This window comes from Desmodus rotundus, chromosome 12, assembly GCF_022682495.2.
Source record: "Desmodus rotundus isolate HL8 chromosome 12, HLdesRot8A.1, whole genome shotgun sequence".
Classification (NCBI taxonomy): Eukaryota; Metazoa; Chordata; class Mammalia; order Chiroptera; family Phyllostomidae; genus Desmodus; species Desmodus rotundus.
In genome coordinates this window covers 89,917,361-89,940,625 of record NC_071398.1, presented here as the reverse complement: position 1 = coordinate 89,940,625, position 23,265 = coordinate 89,917,361, and the positions used below count along the sequence as shown (strand labels likewise).

The 23,265-nt window shown below is 53.8% G+C and overlaps 1 protein-coding gene across 2 annotated transcripts; it reads right to left on the bottom strand.

Moving 5' to 3' along the window:
* Positions 1-723: 723 nt before the first annotated feature.
* Positions 724-22,796, bottom strand: NCF2 (neutrophil cytosolic factor 2). Of its 2 annotated transcripts, XM_053916083.2 has the most exons (16): positions 22,397-22,796; positions 20,364-20,446; positions 14,308-14,416; positions 12,060-12,194; positions 11,109-11,216; positions 9,868-9,927; positions 8,430-8,473; positions 6,966-7,107; positions 6,803-6,871; positions 5,761-5,836; positions 4,142-4,164; positions 3,606-3,757; positions 3,371-3,482; positions 2,464-2,641; positions 1,192-1,312; positions 724-1,157 (listed from the first exon to the last, which is right to left on the bottom strand). In XM_053916083.2, exons 1-15 carry the CDS (start codon positions 22,568-22,570, stop codon positions 1,200-1,202), a joined length of 1,578 nt encoding a protein of 525 aa, XP_053772058.1. In that variant the 5' UTR covers positions 22,571-22,796; the 3' UTR covers positions 724-1,157; positions 1,192-1,199. The 2 variants fall into 2 exon arrangements, with proteins under 2 accessions (XP_053772058.1, XP_024407282.2); XM_024551514.4 differs by lacking the exon at positions 724-1,157 and having other exon boundaries at positions 1,172-1,312.
* Positions 22,797-23,265: the final 469 nt, after the last annotated feature.

Below are 23,265 nucleotides of genomic sequence, written 5' to 3'. Positions count from 1 at the left end.
GTTATTTTTGCTTTAGTAGCATTCCAAACCAATATGCATTAGCGTGGAAAGGGATGGCAGGAAGAAACCAACAAAATCCTTTCATTTAATAAACAAAGAACTAGCTTATGCAAAGGAGTTAACACGTCCACCATTTTTCTTCCTATTGTCTCTGTTAGTAAGGCTGGGCCGAGATCGCTGACCCTTCTGGCTGCAGACATCACTAAGTCTGATCAGCAACAGCTGCAATGACTGCTCTCAGCTTTGGGCTTGAATTTCTTCAAGTTGTGTTCAGAGGGGCCAGGCGCCTGCCAGGCCTCCCACCCAGGTGTGGCGTCAGTCTGCACCTCCCGTTTCTCACGGGCAGGTGCACGCTGAAAAACCGTTACAGTGCCCTGCGGAGTTCGTAAGAAGGGGGAAGGGAAATCAAGGTCTAGTGTTTGGGGAACCCTTCATCCAAGTTAACCCTGAAAACCAGGCCATTTGGTGAAATGACAGCCAAAATAAAACCGTACCATTGTATCTTCTATGTTCGTACTGCACATATTGCAGAATGTTAACTAGTAGGATACTGTTAACCAGCTGGCTGCCCCAGCACCGCTGCTTCTGATCTGTCACGCGTTAGTGGCAGATACTGTTTCCCTCCGAGAAGGCACGAAGGGATGTGACTCTAGTAACTCTAGGGGGACCCAACTCAGCGCGGGTTCTGTTTACACCCCGGGACTTACAGAACATTTGCCTTCATGGGTCTGCCTCCTGAGTCACCTGGAGGCCCCAGGGGCCTGTAATGTGTTGGTACAGGAATGGAGCGAGTTCCGTTTAGGCCTTGGGCCGTCTTGGTTTTTTATTTTTGCCACGCATACAGAGAAGTGCACCAATGATCACTGTACAACTCTGAGTTTCTCACAAAGTGAACACAGCTGGGCAGCCAGCACTCGGAACAAGAAACCAGCACCTGGGAAGGACCCGTCATGCCCTTGGATATACGTCCAACCACTCCCCACCCCACCCCGAGGTGTACATCCTCCTAAGTTCTCATAGTCTCGTCTGATGGGTTCGACTTGAACGGGAAGAAGTGAACATTTCCAAACCGCAGTGGTCTTGGCATGGTGTGCCACAGAGGTGTCCTCAGTCTTGCAAGGCAGGTGGCCCTTTTTTCCTTCAACTCTGTGGGTTCTTAGACATCCTAGACCCCTCAACTCTGTGGGTTCTGAGACATCCTAGACCCCTCTGGGAGTGCAGTCTGGGTCTGTAGTTGCCCGGTCTTCCACGAACGCCTTGGGGAAGATGCCGAACTTGCCTTTGCACTCCCCTTCCAGCCAGTCGTCGTTCACTGAGAGAGGGGAGAGCAGAGACCGATTTCTAAGACCCCTGCTGGGAGAATGGCCTTGTCCAGGTGTCCCCACAGGTCATGGGTCAGCCCCCACCCCCGCTGTGCCAGTGGAGAAGTCACTGGCAGACAGTGATTGGAGCTAAGAGTGAACGTGGGACTTGGCTGGCTCCTTACTGACGTCCAAGCCTGGGACATGGAGGAGCAGTGAAGTGCAGGAGAAGGAATTCAGTATTTCAAAGGGGGAAGTAAGATGAAAGAAACTGAGCAATGATCTTTAGATAGCATTTGTTAACAGAAAGGTTTTATCTGAATTTTATTAGGGATCTTTGCTTTGGCCACAGGGAAGGGAGGGACATACCACTGGTTAAGTATATTGCTCATGAAGGTTCCCTGGTGGATGGTCCAAGAGTTGAGAGTTGGGGCTAGTGAGGGGCTCGGTCCTTGTTTGTAAAACAAGGATTTTATTTACTGAAGTACAGGCACTGTACTAGGATATGTGTCCATGTATATTTTTTTTTTCAAGTCTCATAATGACTCAGGTGTAGATATTCCCATTTTACTAAGGAGAAGGAGACCCAGAGAGATCAGTAGCTTGTTTGGGTTCATTCTGCAAATTCCAGACAGTTTAGGGGTGACCTGCTCCAAAGCGCATCTACCAGACCCCACAACCCGTTCAGACTCCCGTCTTTGGACGTGCTCCAGATCAGACACGGGGCCCTGGTGCCTGGGTCCTGTCCCGGCACCTGCTGTGATTCCGTGGGGTGTGGCTGGGTGCCAAGATTTTTCTCAAGTTCCCCCAAGGTGATCTAATTTCAGCCCCTGTTTGAGCTTTCCTATTTATAACAAGCCATGGGCTGGAAGCACTGGCTTGTCCTGGGTCCTGGGAGCATGTTAAAAATGCAAGATCTCAGGCCCCACCCCAACTCGGAGTCGGAATCCGTTCTAACAAGATCCCCAGGTAATTCGCACTCAAGCGTGAGGAACTTGGTGAGTGAAACCATCTCATAACCGTCGGACACAGGAACTCACCCCCAGCACCACCCAGTACTTACCTGAATTCTCTTCTCTATTTACGTGTTGTGATAAAGCTTCAAAACATTGTATGTGGGTTATTTCCAGGTTAACTCCTACAGTCTGCGAGTAGCACTTACCCATGGATACAACCTGGATCACGTCCCCTTGCAGAAACGCCAGGTCCTCTGGTTGGGTGGCCTCGTAGCTGAAGAGGGCTACCACTTGGCTCCCCTCCTTAAACTGAGGTGCTGATGCCGGGCAATTCGCCTCAGATTTCCCACTTCCCTTGGGTTCGTCTGGGAAGCCTTGGTCACCCTGAAACAATAAAGGGCCTGTTAGTGTTCCTGATCCCTGGACAGTGAGCGGCAAATGTCATCACTAAAGGACTCGGTAAAATGTCAGCGTGCTGCATGCGACATACACGCAAAAAGGCAGGTTTGGGGCAGCGTCTAGCGTAGACCTGATGGGTGCATCGTGGACGTGGGTTGGTTGGATGAACAAAGCTAAAGATCTGCAGGACCATGTGTAGTCCCGAAGTCTTACTGAAAACAAAACGTAATTCATCCCCGAAAGGTAGAATGGGCACTGTCCTTGCTAAAGTTTGATGACCCCTGCACGGTGCCGTACGATTTCCCAAGGCCATGACCATTAATGTCATCTCTGTCCCACAAATGTGGAGGCAGGGTGCAGGCAGCGTCTGGAGGTGTGAATCACAGGATTTGAGACATCAGCATTAGAGAGCGCGAGGCTGAATGCTGTGCTGTGTTAAAAGCGCCCGTTTCCTAGTGCTGTTTGCTCCGACCTGGGCAGAGCCTCTGTATGGAAAGGCAGCGCAATAAGGTGGAAGCAGCACCAAGGGGTCCAAAGACCAGGTTGGTACCCAGCTCCACTGCTTCCCAGCATCGTAACCTCTACGAAGCTCCGTTTCCTCACCTGAGACTGAGGCTCAGAATGAAACGGGTGCCTGATAAGCCTTGAATTGCTGCTGAGGAAGTGGCCCAGTGGAACCACGACCTCGGGTGGCCCCGGGCTCGCCGCACTCACCACTGTGTTCTCACACCACAGAGTCAGGCAGTAGTTTTTCACGTGGCCCCAGGCCGCCGCCATGCTGTCCTCCGAGAGGGGCACCAGCTCGTTGCTGTCCTTGGGCCGATAGCTGGGCGGGGATAATGAGGAAGACCACGTCAGAGCTTCACTGTAAAGCCATCCTCCTCTTCTGTCCTCTAGGCCAGCACCAGGCCCCCAGCTGTCCCCTCACTGCTACCTGCATGGAGCTCACCTGAGCTTAGTGTGTTCCGGCGAGAGCTGCAGTTTCGTGGACACCATGTCCCGGACCTGGCTGTAGGGGAGGCCGGGCTGTGTCTCCATGACCACCGTGTACTTGTAGTGCACCTTGAGTGTGTAGGGCATGGGGACGTTGAGCTTTACTTCCTGAGGGGAGAGGAAGCGCAGGGAACTCGTGAGCCTCTGAGGGTTCCTCCAGCAACATCCTGGATCACCACGGCTTTACCGGTAGCACAGGTGGGGCTGTGTGTAGCCAGGGGTGAGGCCAGAAAGTAATATGAAGGGTCTTCGGAGGTGGTCTAGCCCTACTGCTTGGATGGGAATTCCTACTGCATGAGATAGGGCCCACCAGCCACGGGCCAGGAGGAAATGTGTGCGGGGGGTGGGGGTCGGAGGGGACTCTAGCTCGTGGACTGTGAGTACATGGTAACTGGTCTACCCTTTCTCTCATCCAGGGAGACATGCCCACGGCTGACAGCCCAAGCTCTTCCATTCTCTCCCACTTGAAATAGCACCAGGGAAAAAGGTTACCTTGGGCTCTTCTTCTTTCTGACCTAAAGGGAGAGGGTAAGGAGGGAAAAGAAGAAGAATGAACACTCTGGACCGGCCCCTTGCATACGCAGAATGACAAGGCACCCAGCTCCACACACTTTCACCTCTAGGGCACCACTAACCTCCCTGCGGGGGAAAACCTCACTCTGGGGAGAGGCGAGGAGCAAAGCCATGAGCCCACGGAGGAGCCCGGCTGTGCTTCCTGGGAGCGTTTGGGTAATTATCAAAGGACCGCCCATCCACCCCAACCCACGGGGTAGCAGGGACCCCGAAGGCCAGTTACACCCACGGGAGGCAAAGCAAAGACAGACAGGGAATGTGAGATGAGCCAGGGGCCCCGAGAAGAAGTGGTAGAACCACTTATTTTTACCGCACCCTGTATTTTAGTGTGTGTTTAATGTGATGATATGTTAGTAGGGCAGTGTGCACGTGGTTTAGGTCAGAGAAGGTGTCCATAAAGGTGCTGTAGGGGATTCGGGACCGAAAAAGGTCACCAATTTCAAACCAAGCCTCATCATTAAAATCACTTAGGAATTTTTTTTTTCTCTAGAAAGACAGGTTGCTAAGCTTAATTTTAGTCCTGAAAAAGCAGAACCAGAGGCCTAGGAATTTATGTTCTTAAAATCTCCCCAGGTTCATAGGAGATTCTTGATAGGCCCCGTAGAGAGAAAAACAAAACGAAAGACATGAAGGATGCTTTGGAGGATGACAGGAGAAATTCAAATATGCAATGTACATTCTATAATGTTAATGTTAGTGTTAGGTATAGCAACGGTATTGGGCTCACGCAGAGGAACGTCCCTGTTATGAGGGGACACATGCTGAGTGTGGGCGAAGTGTCATCAGTCTGTAACTCAGGTGGCTCAGCCACTCAGAAAAAATACCAGTATGTAGAGGGCTGAACAGAGCAAGCGCATAGTGCCAAATGTTTACAATTGGTGAATTTGGGTGAAAAGTGTCCCGGTATTTGTTTGGACTGTATTTTCAACTTTTCTGACATTTTTAAAAATAAAAACGGGTGCGGGGAGCACCCAGGGGTTCTGGTGGGCGTGATGGTCCCTGATGTGGGCACACCCCCTATCTGATGCCTCTCTACCAGGCTTCCTCAGAAGCTGCGTACACCGCATTACAGGCACAAAGCCCGTTACTAGCAGTCCCCCGCTTCCAGCTGGCCCTTGGTTCTTCATCTGACCCTGAGGGCTCTGCAGGTCAGTTTCTTTGCCAGGTAACAGAGCTCCGCAGACCCTCTGAAAGGAGCCACTCCACCCGCTCTGAGTTACTTCAGCTGTTCCTCCTGGGACATGGTTTCAGTTCTGACTGAGGGGGTTGGTGCTACTCGAGTCGGGACACTCTCTGCCCCCAGAAACCAGCTACATTCACCCAGGCCCCATGAGTGTTCTGGAGCGGGGGGGGGGGGGGGGGGGGGGGGGGAGGGGGGGGGTGTGCATCTCCTTCCTGTGTTGGAGAGACGGGCCCTGGGGCTGTGTGGTCATCAGCCACTGAGTGGCCTGCTGAGAGGAGAAGAAACCAGCCTTTCCTGGAAGCAGCCTGGGGTGCTCCTTTCCCCGGGCCGGGGAAGCTGCTCCAGGGACACTAACCTGGTGACCGCAGGGGTCTTCCAGGAGCACTGGCACTGGGTGGAGCTGGGATGTCAGACTCCGGGGAGGCTTCCTCCTGGGGGTGACAGGAAGGGACGGTGAGAACCTTCATCCTTACCAAGTTCTTAGGCAAGAGTAAGAGTAGGGTAGCAGGAGACCCTGCAGACCCCCAGGGAAAAGAGCCAGATGCCATGACTCCCAACAAGTTCTGGCAGTGGTGACGTCCAGGGAAGACGGAGGGAGGAAGTGTGGGTGGAGTGGGGAGGCGGGCCTGGTCTGGCGCAAACAAACCACAGCAGCAATTAGAACCCTAGCATCTCCCAAAGGGCTCTGCTGCCGAATCACCCAGTCAGCCACACTGAAAATCCTCGGAGGATGGGGCTGGGTAGGACCCCAAGCTCTGGCCTTAGCTCACCTTCCCACACCACACCTTGCCCCTTACAGGAAAAAATCCCACCTGTCTTTGTAAGATATTGAAACCTTTTCAAGTCATCTGGATATCGTGGTTCTGACCAGGGAGGCCCAGGCCCACAGAGGACACCTGGTTCCATGGCCCTCAGCCACCTACACAGCTGCTCAGATCTGACAAAGACCGCTCACCAGGCCCAGCGGAAGGCAGGCCCTGGAGGGGTAATGGAGGGGGTGGTGGCAGCTTCGGAAGCAGTGATGGGCAAAGCCTACGCGGTCAGTGCTCTAAAGCAGACCTCTTTGTTTTCTCCTTCTTTTGTTAATGATATTTCACCAGCCAATGCAGGTGAAGAGAACACTTCTGGGAAGACCTAACCTTCATACACTACGGACTTTGGGATCCATGTCACCAGTGACCGGGAAGAATCACAAAGGTGAGTGGGCGCAGGAGGTCCTGGAGAGTCCTCCACTCAGCACATCTGGGTCTTTCCCTTCATCCCAGGTTTGGCTCTGGGCAGCTGGTGCCACAGGAGGCGGGCTCAGGGTCAGCGAGTCTTCCTTCAGTGCTCACCACGGTGGAGAGGTCTGTCCGTGGTTGGGGTGGGGGGTGGGTCAGGCTTTGGCACCACCGTACCTGAGGCTGCTGCTGAGGGTGGATCCTCAGCTCCACTGGCTCCAGGTAGTTGCAGGGCACGAGCCCCTTCTGCAAAGAAGGCAGCAGATACTGGTGCTCAGAAAGCGCTGCCATTTGCTGCCAGGATCCCACACCCCCAACCACCCCTGGGGCTTCTGCATACCTTCCCGTTGAACATGACCGTGGCCCAGTTATCGTTGCCTTTCTTCAAGACGAAGACGATGTTCCCAGGCATGACCTGGAGCTCCTCGGCTGTCTCGGGCACAAACCCGAACAGCACGCGGTGAGCCTCCCCTTCCAGAGCCCTTAGGGGTAGACACAGATCCCGTCCACTGTCTGGCCTGGAACACGTCCCCTCCCGCTATGGGACAAGCACAGGGGACTTGGAGCCGGGAGATGCGCTCCAGATACCCTCTAACTCCACGTCTAACTGCCTCTGTGACCCTGAGCAGAGCACCTATCTCCCCAGGCTCCTGAGAGGACACGATAGGGAACCTCATGGGAACTTGCTCCCTAACCATATGCATGGGGGAACAAGAATAAAAGAAAACAATGTAGGTATGGAAGCTCTGTGGTCCTTCTTGCTTGTCCTGCCTTTCCTTCTGAGGAGAAGGCTTGAGGGTGTGCGGGGCCGGCTCCCACGTCTGGGCTGAACCGGGCGGACCAGGTGAGGTGCAGGTGAGAGCCAGCTGGGCAAGGAGATGAGTAGGGGGTGAGGGAGGAGAAGGCCCCAAGCCAGGGTGGGGTCAGTTGGGGGAGGGGGTAGAAGTGCCCGCAGGAGGTGCTGCGAGGAGAAGGGGATGTGTGGGCTCAGAGTTCCGCAAGGTTGGTTCCCCTTTACCACTTCCTCCACACCTCCTTTGCTCTTGAAGGCGCTGGGGCGCTCTGGAGTGTGTGACTGCCGGGCTGGCTTCATGGTGGCCTGCTGTGGCTTCATGCTGGGTCCCTTCCCCTCCCCACTGTCACTTGGCCCTCAGCCCCCTTTTTGTTTCCAACCCTTGTGTCTATTTACACAGGGGGCACAGAGTCCCGGCAGCAGACAGAGTGTAGGAATGAGCTGCTCCAGGCCCCGCATTTGTATACTGGCTTTGGGACTCTCTTCACTTGCTTTAACCTTCTTTTTGGGGGTGGGGAGCTAGGCGGGCTTCCTCCCTGAGAGGCAGTTCTTAAGAAAGCTGTGGGTTAGGTCATTCTTTGCTTCTCATCTTACAGAAGAATGACTTCTTTTTCTTGAGTCCTTCCTCTTCTTCAGAAAACTTGTGCCAACAGGGAGTAAAGAAACAGCCACACAGGAAAGGACAGGGCACTCTAGCTTCCCTCGCTGCTCGCTGGGCTCCAGCGGGCTCAGCCTCCGCTCTGCAGCCCCAGCCAGCGCCCAGCCCGCAGGGAGGGAGGGGCAGTGTTCCATGGGATGCTGCCGCCAGTCAGCATCAACCCCTCGCTCTATGGTGGCTTTGTACGTTGTCATGGGGACACGGGGACACCTTGTAGTTGTCTCCAGGCCCCTGGGGTCAGTCCCAGCACAGACGAGACCCTGACCCCAGCTTCCTTTTCTCCACCCCCTCTATTGCCACCAGCCCAGGCTTGGAGCTTGGCCGTTCTGCGCATCGATGTGAGTCTAACTTACTTGAAGATCTCTGGCGTTTTGGGTCTGGGCGGAGGCTCAGCTGCCTGATGAACATTCAGGAGGAACCAAGACGGGCAGGACAGCAAAGAAAGAGAGAACAGATGATTAATGGTAATTTGAGCCTTCTTCCCATGCAGAAAATCAAAGAACGCATTTATGGCTCCATCAGGACTCTGTCCAGGGAGAGGGCACGGGGTGCCCGGACTAAACACTGGAAAATAACACCTCCCACCAGCTCCCTGGGTACAGGCTTCACCGTCGCAGCAGCTGGTCTTCAGCCAGACCCAGTTTCTGCGGAAGTTTAGCTGTCACAGGACAACATGGCGTCATGAGGATGCTTTTGACCTTGAGCTCCGTCCCTTCGTTAGGACCGTTTCCAAAAGCTCTGTTCTATAATTCATGTCTGCTATATCACATGCCACCTGTGGGTATTTAAAGCCAACTCAAGATCCACTGGCCAGGCAAGAGGCTCTTTTCCACGCGTGTTTCCTGTTCTACCCTGAATGGTACCACGGAGCCCAGTTACACCTGGGCATCTTCTCCCCTTGGAGCCCTTGGGAGACTCTGAAGCCCAAGGGACTTCACAAGTTTTCCTGCAAGTTAGTGTGACAAATCTGGACCTCCACTCTCCTTCGTTCATCTCACCCTCGGAGCCCCAGCACCAGTCACATTCTGGGCTAGTGGTCACCATTCGGACCCTGACTGGCTGTCAGTGCTGCCCTTGGGAGTGCCCAGGGGTGCGCAGACCGGAGTGGAGGCACCCCACTCAGAACTCCTTCCCCTGCAGGTGCACAGCGATACTCTTGCCCATCCGCGTTCTCTTGCAACACAGCTCAGGTTCTCCTTGGCCTGCCTTACCCTCCTCCCTTCCTGAGGAAGCCATGCCTCCTGCCTTTGCATTTCTGGGCTCCTGTCATCCAGTCCCTCTGGAACCACGTCTCTGAGCCCAGCATGGGCTGTGGGCAACCTCCCTGTGTTCCCCAGGGAACCCCTGATCACAGGCAGATGGATGCAGCCAGGAGAGCTCCCAGACTCAGGCCCCAGCCCCCTACGGAAGTCCCCTACTAGCCGGGGTCCAAGAAGAATTGTTTAAAATCCAGCTCTAGCTGTGTTTCCTTTTTCTGAGAGAAAAGTCGAAGCTCCAGGAGACCATCAACAGCTCTCTTAGGACTTAGAGAAGTGAAGGCTGCCAATTGGGGGTAGGGGGAAAGCAGGAGGGTTGGCTTCTTGAGGACTTGAGGCTGGTGAAACCTCAAACTGCTTTGTTTCCCACCAGTCATGGACCCCTCGGACCAGGAAGGACAGGCAGACACCCTCAGTGGCCCTGAGTGGTCAAATAAAGGAGCCCTTAAAGTGAGGCCGCCCAGCAGAAATATTCTCCCCCGCTGACGTTTCACAGAGAGCTCGGGGGACGACAGGGAAGGCAGGACCGCCTCACCTGTGGCTGCAGGGGCGCGAACCCGGAGAAGCTGTCATGATCCACCACGGAGGCCACCACCTGAAACGGGGGGAAGGAGGGCGTGAGGGCCCGGCCAGCACCGTTTCCCCATCAAGTCCCCCCCTTTCTCACACCCTGGGTCCATCGTCACTGCTGCCCGCTTCTAGAAGTGGACAGTGGCTGGGACTGAAGGGCTGACCCTGTGGGTTGGAAGTTTCAGCAACCGAAGAAACTGGTACCCACCCCACCCCCACTAACCCAGCAGGCCCTCTCTCTCTCTCTCTCTTTTTTGAAATTTTTATTGAGGTGACATTTACACGCTATAATATTAACCATTTTAAAACACAACACAGTGGTGTTTCGCACAATCGCGTTGCTGGGTGACCACCACGTCCATCAGGTGCCAAAACATTCTCAGCGGCCCCCGGAGAAACGCCGTACCCATTACGTCCACATCCCCTCTCCTCCTACCACCCGGAAATCAGCAATCTGCTGTCTACTTCTGGGCATTTACCTATTCTAGATATTTCCTATAAACAGAAGTAAGTAACATGCAGCTTTTGTGTCTGGCTTCCTTCACGTAGCATAATCTTTTCAGGGCTCATCCATGTTGTGACTCGTCTTGGTACTTACATTCCATTGCACGGCTGTACGGCATTGTGCCTCTCCGCTCACCCACTGATGAACACTGGGGCTTCTGCTAACCTAGTCTCTCTGCTGTGCCGAAACCCACTACCCCATGGGTAGGCAACTTGAGCCCTACAACTGCATCCGAGTCAAGTGCAGTTTTGGAAGAGGGCTGTTGACTAACTGTGGATCATTCCTGAAACAGTCTAAGACCAAGACCAGCCTCAGAAGGACTCCAGTCTAGCCCTAGGGCTGTGGAAGTGGGGCCACAGGGAGCATTAAGCCAAGAAGATGCCACGCTGGTCCGTATCCCTGACATGTTCTCTCCACATTGAGTGAGCACCTCAGAGCCGTGTTTTCCTTCCACTGACTCAGTCCCCAAGACTCAGCATCCTGTGAGTCAGCCCTCGCCCAGGGTCAGCTGGAAGGGAAGGATGAGAGGAGCCCGGAGAAAGTAAACTAGAAGCATCTTTCAACAAGACCGCCACACTGTAAACAGTCTCTCATTGCCATCCTGGGGCAGAACCACAGGGGGGAGCCCTTTTCCCCGAGTCCCTCCCACTGTGCTCCGCATGGCCCACGTCTCAGGAGACTCCCGGGAGGAATCCACCTACCGTAGCCTTCCCTAGGTAATCCTTCTTGACCAGCTGGGCCACTTGCCTCTCATTGGGTCGGAAGAGCCTGCCCACGGGGATCACCACCGGCTCGTACAGCTTCTGCTTCTGCGGCACAGACAGCACAGTATACCCTCACCTGTGAGGTGCGGGGAACGAGGCTCGTCCTGCCTGCCTGCCTCACCCAAAGTGTGCAAGGACCACTGAGAGCACCCCCCAAAAGCACTTCTTCCAAACGCGGAAGGATGGAACTTGTTGCTATTCCAGGTTGTCTGTGGTAGGAAAGGTGGGCTTCAAAGTCGCCTTTCACCGAGAGGCTGTGTGGACGTCTGTCGGTGTTATTTGCCCAGCACCCTCATTTTGAAGGGGAACTGCCCCTCTCCCACTCTGTGTGGCTTGGGTAGGGCTGTCACTCACAGCGGAGGAGGCACCGCCTCCCCGTGGGTGGCTCAGAGTGTGCCGTCTTGGGATCAGTGTCTGCAGGACAGGCAGGTAAAGACTGACCCGTCTCCCCTTGTTCCTGGCATTTTGAAAACCTGATTTAAAATGAGCTTCATCCCAAATGTGTTCAGACAAGCAATGGCTACTTTTCACCATTTGTTCATATAACCAAGGCATTTCTGTTGAGAGCGGTCGTGTGCCTGGCATGGACGGTGCCCGGCCGCCAGGACTCACGGTGAGGCAGCAGGCACAGCCTCTGCCCTTGAGTGCTGGCCTCCAGCCTCTTGCTCCCCTTTGCTGCCACAAAGCCCCACGTGGGGGTGGGGGTTGGGGTGGGGGTGGCCGCCCGAGGCAGGGCTCTGAGGTCCCGTACTCTACCCCCAGATCAGTGCTACCCAGGACCCAGAGAAAGTAAAAGCACCACTTCTATGGTTTCTCAACCTGCACGCCCCCTGAAACAAATAAAAATCCAATGACACGCTCTCACCACCCATGTCCCTGGCCACTTACCCAAATGCACTCCATGGCTTTGTCGATTTTGGAATGCCTCGGCTCGGACTTCATGCTCATAGCCAAGGCCAACTGTTCTTCAGCCTTTTTCCATTCCTCCTTCTTGGCGTGCATGACAGCAATGTTGTATAAGACCTAGAAAAGCACAGGCCGCACCGTAAAGCTGGAGGCCACTCCAAATCTGGGTGCCAGGGAAGAGCTTGCATGGTGCCCTTGGAATGTTGCCTGGCAACATGTCTCCCGTTCCCAGCTCTCCTGGGAATGTCTGGAATACAATACCATCAATCTTGCTACCGAGTCGTGTGCAGCACAAGCATGGTGTTAAGTGAACCTCGCGTGATACACTAACCCCATGGTGTACAGTTGCTGGACAACCAGGCAGGTCAGGAGGAAACAGGAGCTACCGTGTGGCTTTGGTATCAAGAAGAGTGACAGGCTCCAGGCCCCTTGAAGAGCTGGGAATAAATACCTGTGTGCGGCCTCTCAGAACAGCTCCTGCCTCTGTGCCTAGGCTGAGGGAGCGGGCAGGCGCGGGGATGGGGAGGAGGAGGGCTCCAGATGCACCCGCAGAACTCCGCCCAGGCCACGGCACTAACAAGACTGTGAGCCAGTCACACGGGAACAAGGACACTCTGTCACTCTATGGACCGAAGTCGGAAAGGGACCTGGCACAAGCCCAGCACAGTGCCCCAGCTGGGCAGGAGGGAACAGCCCATCCATCCAACAGCCATCATTTTCCAGGTCTTGAGTTGGGTGGTAGGTTCATGAGTGTGTGTTAGGTTACTACGCTTCACAACTTACACATGGAATCAAACCTTTTAGATGTATCAGCAAGATTTTAAAAAACAAAACAAAACAAAAGAAAAAACCCTCTGAGCCTCCATAAGTGGTTGGTTGCCGTCCACACGCACACGTGGGGCCCAGCCCACCCTGGACCGTGTGTGTGGGAAGAAAGGGCAACTCACGGCCGTTTCAAGCTTCCTGTGAAGTTCCCAGCCACCTTCTTTGTGGACCTTTGCCACACCAGGTTTTTATGGCTCCCTGATGGAAAAGGTTGGGCCTCTTTTCAAAAAGGACGGTTGACTCCTCAGAGCCAGAGCCACAGCCTGTGGAAGGCAGGTGTGGTGTGAGACGTAGGGAGGGGCCTGGGGGGGGCCCGTGTGGCAGAAGGGCCTTCGGCCCTGGAATGTCCAGCTTCACTTGCAGAGAGGCCCAGACAGCCAGCATTTCCTGCCCCAGGGCCATGTCAACTTCAGTCCCAGGAAGAACATTCCTCCCGAGGAAGGCTGCTTTGCCGCCACTGTCTCATGATCCTCCTCACTCTGGAGCTCCTTGGACCCCCAACATAGGTGGTTCTCAATCTGGGGTGACCGATCATGGCTAGAGATAGTTTAGGTTGTCACACTGGGGGAGGGGTGCGACTGGCATGTAGCGGATAAAACAGACCAGGGATGCTGCTGAACACCCTACAATGCACAGGACAGCCCCCTACAACCAAGAATTACTCAGGTCAACGTAGCAGAAGTGCCACAGTTGAGAAACCCTACTCTAGAGGCTGGCCGAGTGCCAGCATCCCCACTGCAAAACCCCATTCCCTAGACGGGGACAAGCGGAGTGAGTGGCTAGCCTGCAGCAGGGCTGGATGGGGACACTTGTCCCCGGGGGCCTGGGCAGCTGTGGACGCTATTGTTAGCCCTGGGCTACCCTGAAAACACTTGGCTTCTCCCACCTGAGAAACCAAAGCAAAGGGACTTTTTTTCAGTGATTCTTCTAAATAAAGATCTACGATATTTGCAGGGATTTTCGTTTTCAAAGCTACTGGGACATTGGAGGTTGAAGAGAGGTGTGGGTTGGAAAAGGTACACTAACTCGGGAAATCAAAGCCAGTCATGTTTCTCCTCCTTGGTAATGTAGAAACTATGTTATCCTTCTATGGGGACCTTTCCTAAATTTGTGTGCTGGGCTGTTCTTTGACCGAGAGGGGACAGGTTTGTGTCAAATCATCCTCACCCTCTCTGTGGGTATCCACCGAGTCCATGAGGCCAGAACCATTAATAGCAAAGGACGTGGTCTGTAACTTGGGAACCGAGCAAGGTCACGGCAGGCCCTGCGTGGATAGCAAACCCGTGATTCGGATTTGTTTAGCATGGTGCTGGGCAAATAGCTTGTCAACCCGAGAGATGCAAACTACAATGAATGCTTTCGCAGGCCAGCTCACGCGTGGCCCGGCTGTGCCCGCGCTCCTTACCTCACAGGCAAACAGCTTGAACTGCAGCCCCAGGATCTTGTAGTCTATCAGCTGGTTCCCTCGCAGCTGAGTCAAGGCCTCTTTAAGGTCCCTGATGGCGAGATCATATCTGCAGGACGGAGGGAGAAGATAAACCAGTCCAGGGCACGGAGGAAAAACTGTGGGGTAAGGTGTGTGCCTGTGTCCCTTTCTCCATCGGTCTCTCTGGGACAAGAGCCTTTCTCGTGCTCCAGTTTTTTGCCAACCCTGAGCTCTAGCTTTCTGCAGAACTCAGTGCGCAAAGTGCCCCTGGGGTCCGACACCCCAGCAGACCCCCGGTCTCAGGCAGCCGGAGGTGTTTTCTTGTCTGTTGACTGGATACCACTCCCACCTTTCTGACAACAGGTTTGTCACTTTGCACAAGAGCCCCGTTCTCCCCCTAGAGCTCCAAGCTAAGCCAGCACCTGCCGGGCCCTGGGGCCCTGCAAAGTGGTTCAGAGGGTTGCTCACTCCCCACCCCCAGCACAAGGCCAGGCCAGCCTGATGCAGGGACACTGCTCCAAGGGGCACCCCCACAGCCGCTGACATCCCTCTCCTGCCCTGAGCCTTCTCCTTGGCTTCCTTTGAGTCCAATTTAGCTCCTGGTTTTGTGGCTTGTTTAGTCTCCTCTCCCCTCCCTCCTCCTCCACACACCTTGGAAAAAAGAAGCCACCCCTTGAGCCGGAAGCATGTCTGACTCTGCTCCTGGCACCGCTTTGTGCTTTCTTGGATTGGCCTTGTGCTGACTAGCTCAAGGTGTATCAGGGCTGCTGTGGGGGTTCGGGGCAGAGAATGGGGCTGGTCACATCATCGGGGCCCACGGACACGTGGGCAGGACCTGTACCTCGTAGCCTCAGCCTGCTCCTGACCTCCCTGCCCTGGTAGTGGGGAGCCGTCGCTGGGCTTCGGGGTGTGGGGCGGTGGAGGTGCGGGGAGCAGCAAAAAGCAAGCTACCCTCCCTGCCCACCGGCCCCTTGGCCTGGAAGGAACAAATCTGGCTGCCGGCTGTAGCTCCCACAGAGCACCTGAACCAGAAGTCCCCAGGCCACGGTCTGGCCCAGAGCTGCCACATGTGGCTTCTCTTGGAGGCAAGCCTGGACTTTGGACTCAGGCTGCGGGGGACCTGTAGGAGGTGGAGTGATGGCATGAGGCACCCTAGGACAGTGGCCAGGAGACTGGGACCACATCCATTAGCTGTGCCCCTGCCCGGGAGACCCTGGTGAGCTACTTCCGTGGCCTCAGGATCTGGGTCCATAATATAAGGAGCGTATTGTGTACCAGAAGCGCTTTATATTCAAGGAGCCTGTAATATGAGGAGCCTGCTAGCATGTGGTCCCAGCTCTAACTTCTGGAGTCAAAACCCCATGGACTTCTCTCCTGGCTCTGCCACTTACTGTCTAGTGACAAAGGACAAGCTGTTTCACTTCTCTAAGTTTGTTTCTTCATCTTCAGAGATAGAGCGTGACAGTAATACGTGCCTCCCAGGGCTGTGAGAACTAAATGCGGTGAAGCATTCGGGTGCTTAGGACGGTGCCTGGCACACATAGTAATTTATATTATTATTATTATTATTATTATTATTCTCAGCTCTAAAACTCTGGCAATCAAATTCACATGCCAACCGTTGGGTGCATGCTTCCTGAACACTCCAGACTGCATTATCAGGAGACCAAGATATAGAGTTGTAGAGCTGGAACTCTGATCCCAGGGAAGTGTGGTGCTGCCCAGGAGGGTGGGTGGGCCGAGAGAGCCCTAAGAAACATGTTCCCAGGTGGCTGGAGGAGAAGCTGGACCTTCTGTCACCACTGAAGTCAGGGTTTGAGGTCAGCCGCACAGCAGCGGCGGCTGCAGCAGTAAAGGAAGCAACGGGAGAAAGGCTTTCTCCAACATGCCCTCGTTGTTCCTGAAGACGAGTGGGAACCCTACTAAAAGCGTGCAGGCCGTTCCTTAGGAAGCAGGAAGCACTTCGAGGTCTCTGCATATTTTTTTTCAAGCATCGCTGTCCCTTCCTTCTAGGGAGTACTGGCTCCTACTCACTGAGCCAAGAAGGAGGGGGACTCGCGGCACCGGGCACACGAAGCTCCACGGCATCGCCTGTCTGCGTGTGTGACAGTTTCAGCACTCAGAGAGCACACCCCAGGCACTGACAGCAGGAACCTGGGGTGTGCTCGCTCCCTGGCAAAAGCCCTGGCCAGGCAGATGCATTTCAGCTGTGCCGTGACGCTACCCGCACCTCCTGGTGTTGAATGACCCCAACAAAATCCTCCTCATGATTCTGCAGCCCAGCGCGATGTCTAAAGACCTGGGCCCGGTGGGAGAGAGAAGGAACCCATACATTAGTGATATTCAAAGGGCTCGCTTTGTGTTAAACATCGGCGAGGAGCGCTCTGTAAATGTCAGTTTTTAAACGTGTCTTTGAAAGCATCCTCCTGGCTGCTCGCTGCTGGCCTCTGCTCAGCCCTCCTTGTTCCCTGGGAGCTGCATCACAGGGGCACCGCCTTGACACACAGCCCGGCAGCTGCCGGGGGGCTGAGTCAGCTCAGTGTGAAATTCCACAATAGCAGGCAGCCCTGGCTGCTGGTCGGCTGAGGCGAGCAGCTCCCGCCCCCTCCAGCCCTCCTTTGAGTTCTCTTCCATACCATTTGGAAAGCACAGTGTTCCTGGAAGGCCAAGGTGCGGGCAGCTTCCCGCTGGACTCTGGGCTGCGCTGGACCCAGAGCTGCGCTGGACCCAAGCCACACCCTGCTCACCCACAGTCAGGGGCCCAGCAGCTCAGGGGCAAGCTGGCTGGCTTTTCACAAACTCTGAGTCTGAGAGGGTTTATAATCCTCATTTTTCTAACTGGAAAGGTTTCTTAGTAACTGCTGTGTTCCCAACTGTTCCTGTTCCACCCATGTCCCATGCAGTCTACAGTTTTAAAACGGAGAGTTTCAGTTGCTGAAAAACGTCAAAATGTCACACACCTCTGTGACATGCTGACGGTCACAGTTTTCAGTTTCAAAGCCTGTGGGACAAAGACTTTGCTGCGTCACCTCCTTGGGCCAGCAGCCTCTGAAGGGTCTCACGGTTCTGATCACAGCCCTCAGATTCATGAGGCCCAGGGGCTGAGACACCTCGGCTTCCTTCCCCTTTCAGATGTCAGACCGGGGGCGGAGCAGTGAGACAGGCCCGCTGTGGTCACTGAGATGCCACCTGCCTTCTCAGACATGTGCTCTGACTATGCTCTGTGGGGCTCTACAGGCACAGGGGAGTGACAGGACATACGAAAGTGGCGAAAACGGAGAGAGAAACCCGCGACTTTATCGCCCCAACACTGTAATCCGGGGAATTCCTAACCTGCTCACCGAGAAGTCGGTTTTCTAGTTTCCCATGGCCCTTATTTTAAAATAGCTCTCACAGCTCTTGTCCCCTTCTGCCTTGCATTATGGTTACTGCTGTTCGTGACCCGTTTCCCCCTTTTAATAAGTTCCCACCAAGCAGAGGCTATATTTTTCTCGCTTTAGCTTAATTAATTTAATAAGCATTTATTAACTGCTATACTCAATGCTGAAAAACAAGAGTGAACAAGTAAAGGCTTCTTCTCTCAAGAAACTCACAGAGTAGTGAAGGACACAGATATCTAATATCTGTCATGTTCGATATTAGCAAATATCTGTCATCGGGAGGACGGGTGTTCTACAAGGAGGCACCGAAGAGAGTGGTCGCCCCCCTGGGGGCCGGGTGGCTGGGCAAACCCATGGGGCAGGAGTGGGTAGGCAGCAGCTGGACCACACAGGAGCAGGTGACGAAATCTGGCCTTTACCCTACAGGAATGGGGTCACTGGAAGTTCTTAAGCAGATAACGTTAATTTTTTTTAAACAGGTCTGTCTGGGCTAAGGGGTGGACGAGACAAGGCTGGTGGTTGAGAAATTCATTTGGAAGTGATGGCAACAGTCTTGGTGAGGATGGGTGGGGGGTCTAAACCAGGGTAGAACTGGTGGGGGTGTAGAAGAATGGCCGAAGCTAAGAGATTTCAGAAGTCGACTTGACAAGGTGTAGGAAAGAGAGACATCCTGGGTTGGTCCCAGGCAGAGATTCAGTAGCCAGCTGGCTGCAGATGGAGGCCAACGCTGCGGGAGAGGGTGGGATCCCTAGGGTTCACGTGTGGATTTTCAGGGGTCGCCGACCCCCCTGAAGCTGCATGTAAAATTGGGCACACGCTGTGTGTGTTGCTGGGAAGATAACCCATACATGTTGTCATTTAACAGCCACTGCTACGGTGATGCAAGGGGCAGGGGTCACAAGCAGCGCCTTGGCGGGGAGGGCACTGATGCCTATGATCTTGACGGAGCAAAAGCGAAGGAGGAGCTTCAAGGGGAGAGCAGCGCCCCCGTGTATCATTTCCTCAGTAGAGTGTTATCGAATTAACCGTGAAATTTGGTAGATTTTGCTCTCAGATTTAACTACTATTATTCGCATGCTGATTGAATTCGGGGTCTTATTTCTACATCTAACTAAGATCTGACTCTCAGACTCCACGCCTTGCAGGCTCAGGGACTTCTGGGCATTTGCATGTAGCAGTTTCTTCTGGGAATCTCTCCTCTTGACAGTATGTCTCCTCATTATAGGCTGTTAGAGCTCATTAAAGGGTGGCCTGTGAGTTCGTCTTTTACGACTGAAGATCAGCTGGGGGATTTGTACTCAGGCTGCCCCGCACACCCTGCACGCCTCAGGCCCAGGCCTTCCCTCCCCAGATCGCCTCTGTGTGGTTTTTCTTCGGGGAAGACTCGACTTCCCTCCCTTGTTCAGGTAATTGACTGCATCTACATCTCGGAAGTCTTCTGGGCTTCCTGTAGTTACCCCTGGCAACGGCTGAGCACAGTGGCTTACCTGGCTTGGATTCTGACCAAACCCTAGGATCAGAGCCTTGCAAGGTTGCACAGGAGCAGACAAGCCCCCACCCCAATGCCTGGACATTCTCTGCAGCCTCCTCGGTGCCCCACCAACACCCTGCCTCACCCGCCACAGGCACATGTGTGCACCCACACACGCGCCACACTCTGACCATTTTCGTGGAAAGTTCTTCGTTAGCCGGAGCTGAAATCTTCTTCCCTACAGTTATGCCCACTAATGGAGTGAACAATTTCTACAAAGGCTTGCCCTCCCCTACAACATTCTAAGTTAATGCTTAGAATATTTTCCCTTTGTTATTTGTATGTTTGTTACTGGGGTATCTTGGGGAAGGGGAATGAAAGTGAGGTTAACTTTGATTTCCTATTTATTTATCTTTTTACCATTTTGTCGTGGCTGTAAACACACCAGAAAGTACAGATAGACTGATAGAAGGAAATGGAAGCCCCTATAATGTCACTACCCCGAGAGAATTGCTGACAATGTCTACAGCCTTCCAGACTATTCTGTGAAACAGAAATGGGCTTGTGCTATGCCACTCTTTGAAACCTATGTTGTGAATTTAACATCTACTGTGAACTTGTTTCTACATTAATATATATGCTACTTACTTGTCTGTATCAATATAGCCTTATACATATCATGTGAATAGTTTGTATTCCCTTCTTGCTGGCTGAATAGTATTCCATTGCATGGGTTAAATTAGGCTTCCGAAATCAATCTGCAGAACCCATGGAAGGTTTGATGTGGTTTCACGGTAACTCTTGCTGTGTGACAGTTCAATACCTCACAATAGGGGACCACAGGGGGTGTCCCCTCGATGGCCAACAATTTACAGCCTGCACTGTCCAGCTGTGACCCATCAGAGATGCTCACGGGGCGCCACACCAGCCGAGCACCAGGCCTGTGATGGTTACCCAGGCTCCCTGCGAGCTCTCACACAGCTGGTTTACTAACGGGGTGGCCGGCCTGCCCCCTAGCCTGGGCCTCGTGCTGATTTCGTGAGTAACTGTGCCCAGGGCAGGTCCAGTCACACTTCGCACCAGAGGCTGGGGAGATGCTTCTCAAACACCCAGGCTAGCGGCACCGAGACCCCCTCTGGGTTCTCTGCACATGTCCAAAGCTGGTGCGACCCTGGGCCACTTACTTCTCCATCCGGTAGTAGAGCATCCCTCGTTGGAAGTAGGCTACTGCCAGGTGCTTGTCTCGGTTGATGCTCCTGGAGAAGGCCTGCAGAGAGGGGGGAGGTCCATTGGCGGCCGAGGAGCCAGGCAGTGAGGAAGTGTGGCATGAGCCAGAGGGTGAGGCAAGAAGGGCCTCGAGAATCGTTGGTGTCTTTACGGTGACACCGGGGTCAGAACGCCCTGTGTTGTCACTTCCTGGTGGCATGCCATGAGGCAGGTTACCTAATCTACTGTAACCTTAGTATTCTCCTCAGTAGAATGGTACATTAATTTCTGCCTTTCTGCACTACCAGCAGAATTAAAATAATAGAAGCAATTAAATATGAAAACAATTAAAATGTCTTATACAGTATTACATATTTATTAGATAGATTTATTATATCAGTATTACACAATTAAAATAATAACCGATAGTCCTGGCCAGTGTGGCTTGGTTGGTGGGAGGGTTGTCCCATACACCTATTCCTGGTCGGGGTGTGTATGGAGGACCAGTAATTGATGTTTCTCTCTCTCTCTCTCTCTCTCTCTCTCTCTCTCTCTCTCTCTCTCTCTCTTTTCTCTCTCTTTCTCTCTCTTCCTCTCTGTCTCTAAAAGCAATGAAAAAATGTCCTCAGGTGAGGATAATGCTAAAAAGTGCATATAAAATGCCAGGAGGAAGGACTCAAGCAGGAAACCAGAGAAAGGCAGAGAGAATGGGAAGTAGCAGAATGCAGGGAGAAGTCCAGAGAGGTGAAAGGAAGTCATGGGGGACACGAGCTGGAGCTCAGTGGGGCCAGCGCAGCCTGGCCGCAAGCCTCTGCTGGCGTAGCTGCCGCAGAGCACCTTCTCCCCTACGGTGTGCCCTTGGCCTCCAGCAGCCCCTGGAATCTGTGCTGCTGTTTGCTCTGCCTCCTGGAAGGTCCCTGAGAGGAGGTGGGGGGCCCTCGCATGCTCCTGCCCACTGTGGACCTGAGATGGACTTATCAGTCTGCACGGGTCCCTCGGAGCAATTTCTCTCCTTGCTCTCTTTGCTCACTTGTGGTCACAGTGAGGATGGCTGTGGAAGTGGCTCTTTAAGGGGACTGGGGAGTTGGCCATCTGTCCACAGGGCCTTGCAAAGACTGGCTAAAAGGTGAAAACAAGAACTAATACTTAGACCCTGGTGGGAAGTGACATAGCACTTTAACAGGTGGTGTTTTACTTAATCCTCCAGAGATTCTGAGAGCTGGAAGTTACATGAGTTGCTGAAGACCCAAGGTCCAGAGAAAGGTAGAGCTGAGCTTTGATTCTAGATTGGCTTCCAAACCCCACACCCTTTCCATCTTCCCATAACCAATCCAAAAGGTGATGCTCGAATGCGCAACCTCATGCTCAGGAACATGAGAGAGAAAAAAAATTTGAAAAAGATGCCGAAACACCCCACACGGTGCCCCCGGCAGACATCATCAATCAATCACGGTATGATTTCCTTCCGCCAGCCTCAAAATCCTTAAAAGAATGCCCCAGGTAAGTGTCCCATAGATGAACTGTCACATAGGTGAGACCTATTTTACTTTAGGGTCTCCTCTTGACCTCTTGGGCAGACAAAGCTCCCCCCACAAATGAAAGTCTCGAAAAGCCAAAAAGAGGTGCCTTAGCCTCAAGTGTGAAGCAGTGGACGCACAGCCTGTGCGTGGCCAGCCGCAGTTCACAGAAGAAAACCCAACCAGGGGCATCTTCATGAAGGGGTTAGAGAACATTCCAGAATGAGGTGCAGTTCATAGAGGGAGAAGAAAGGAGAGCGTAACCCACAATGGCTCCTAGCCTGCTGGCCCATTCGAACTGTTTGGGGAGCTTTTAAAAATGAAGGGCTCCCATGCCCCTCCTCAGGCCAATTAAATGAGGATCTCCGTAGGTGGGGCCTGGGCAGCTTTTGTTCTTGTAAAGCTCCCAAGATGTTTCTCTAGGGCAGCCCGGGTTGGGAACCGATAATTACAAAGGCTCCATGGGGTGGAGGGGGGCACCTCCACTCACTCACCTTCTCTGCCGCCTCCAAGTTCTCTAGGATGGTGTAGATGCAGCCCATATTGAAACAAATCCTGGAGTGGGGGTCCTGGATTGCAGAGAAGGCGTCCAGGGCTCCCTTCCAGTCCTTCTTGTCGGCTGCCAGCACCCCATCATTCCAGAGGCTGATGGCCTCAGCCAGAGACATGGTCAGGTGGACACCAGGGGGCCGTGCGCGCTAGCCAGAGGCAGGCAGAGGGTGAGCGGGGCCCTTCCCCAGCGCGGCAGCCCCCGGCCTTCACTTTCCTGGCCTTGTGTGCAGATTGGGTCCAGCCTCCCTTAAGACAGCTTCCCAGTGTTGCAAAAGCGTCAGGAAATGTCCCCACCTTTCGGAAACTGACGCATAACCCTGCCATGAGAGAAAAGGAAAGAGACAGAGAGATAGGGCAAGTGGGGGCGGAGTGTAGGGGAGAGAGGAAGTATATCAGATACTGCTGTGATGGATCAGTTCCCCAAAATGCTTCTGCTCTGCCACCCAGCTTGTCCTCTCTGTCTCCCCTGCTTCTGCCACAGGTTTGGGTCAGGGCTCTGCCTAAGGCTCAGGGCAGCCTGGGCAGGCCCGTGCGCCTCCCTGCGTCCTGCCCACTGCACCCTTGTTAAATGCGGGGGTGGGGTGGGAGGACAGGTCTTGCCAGCCTTACGTGAACTCTGTGCCCACCTTCTCATAACCTCATAGACCACCTTGAAATATCTGTGTTTTATCTTGAGCTCAAATGAGCCACTAGCTCCTTTCGGATGCCCAGGGATGGTCTTGGGTGTCCGTCTGCGTCTGAGTCCCTGTTAAGAACACTTGCGAAGCTCAGGAGGGAGCCATCTCCTGCAAACGCTGACACGGTGTGTGAC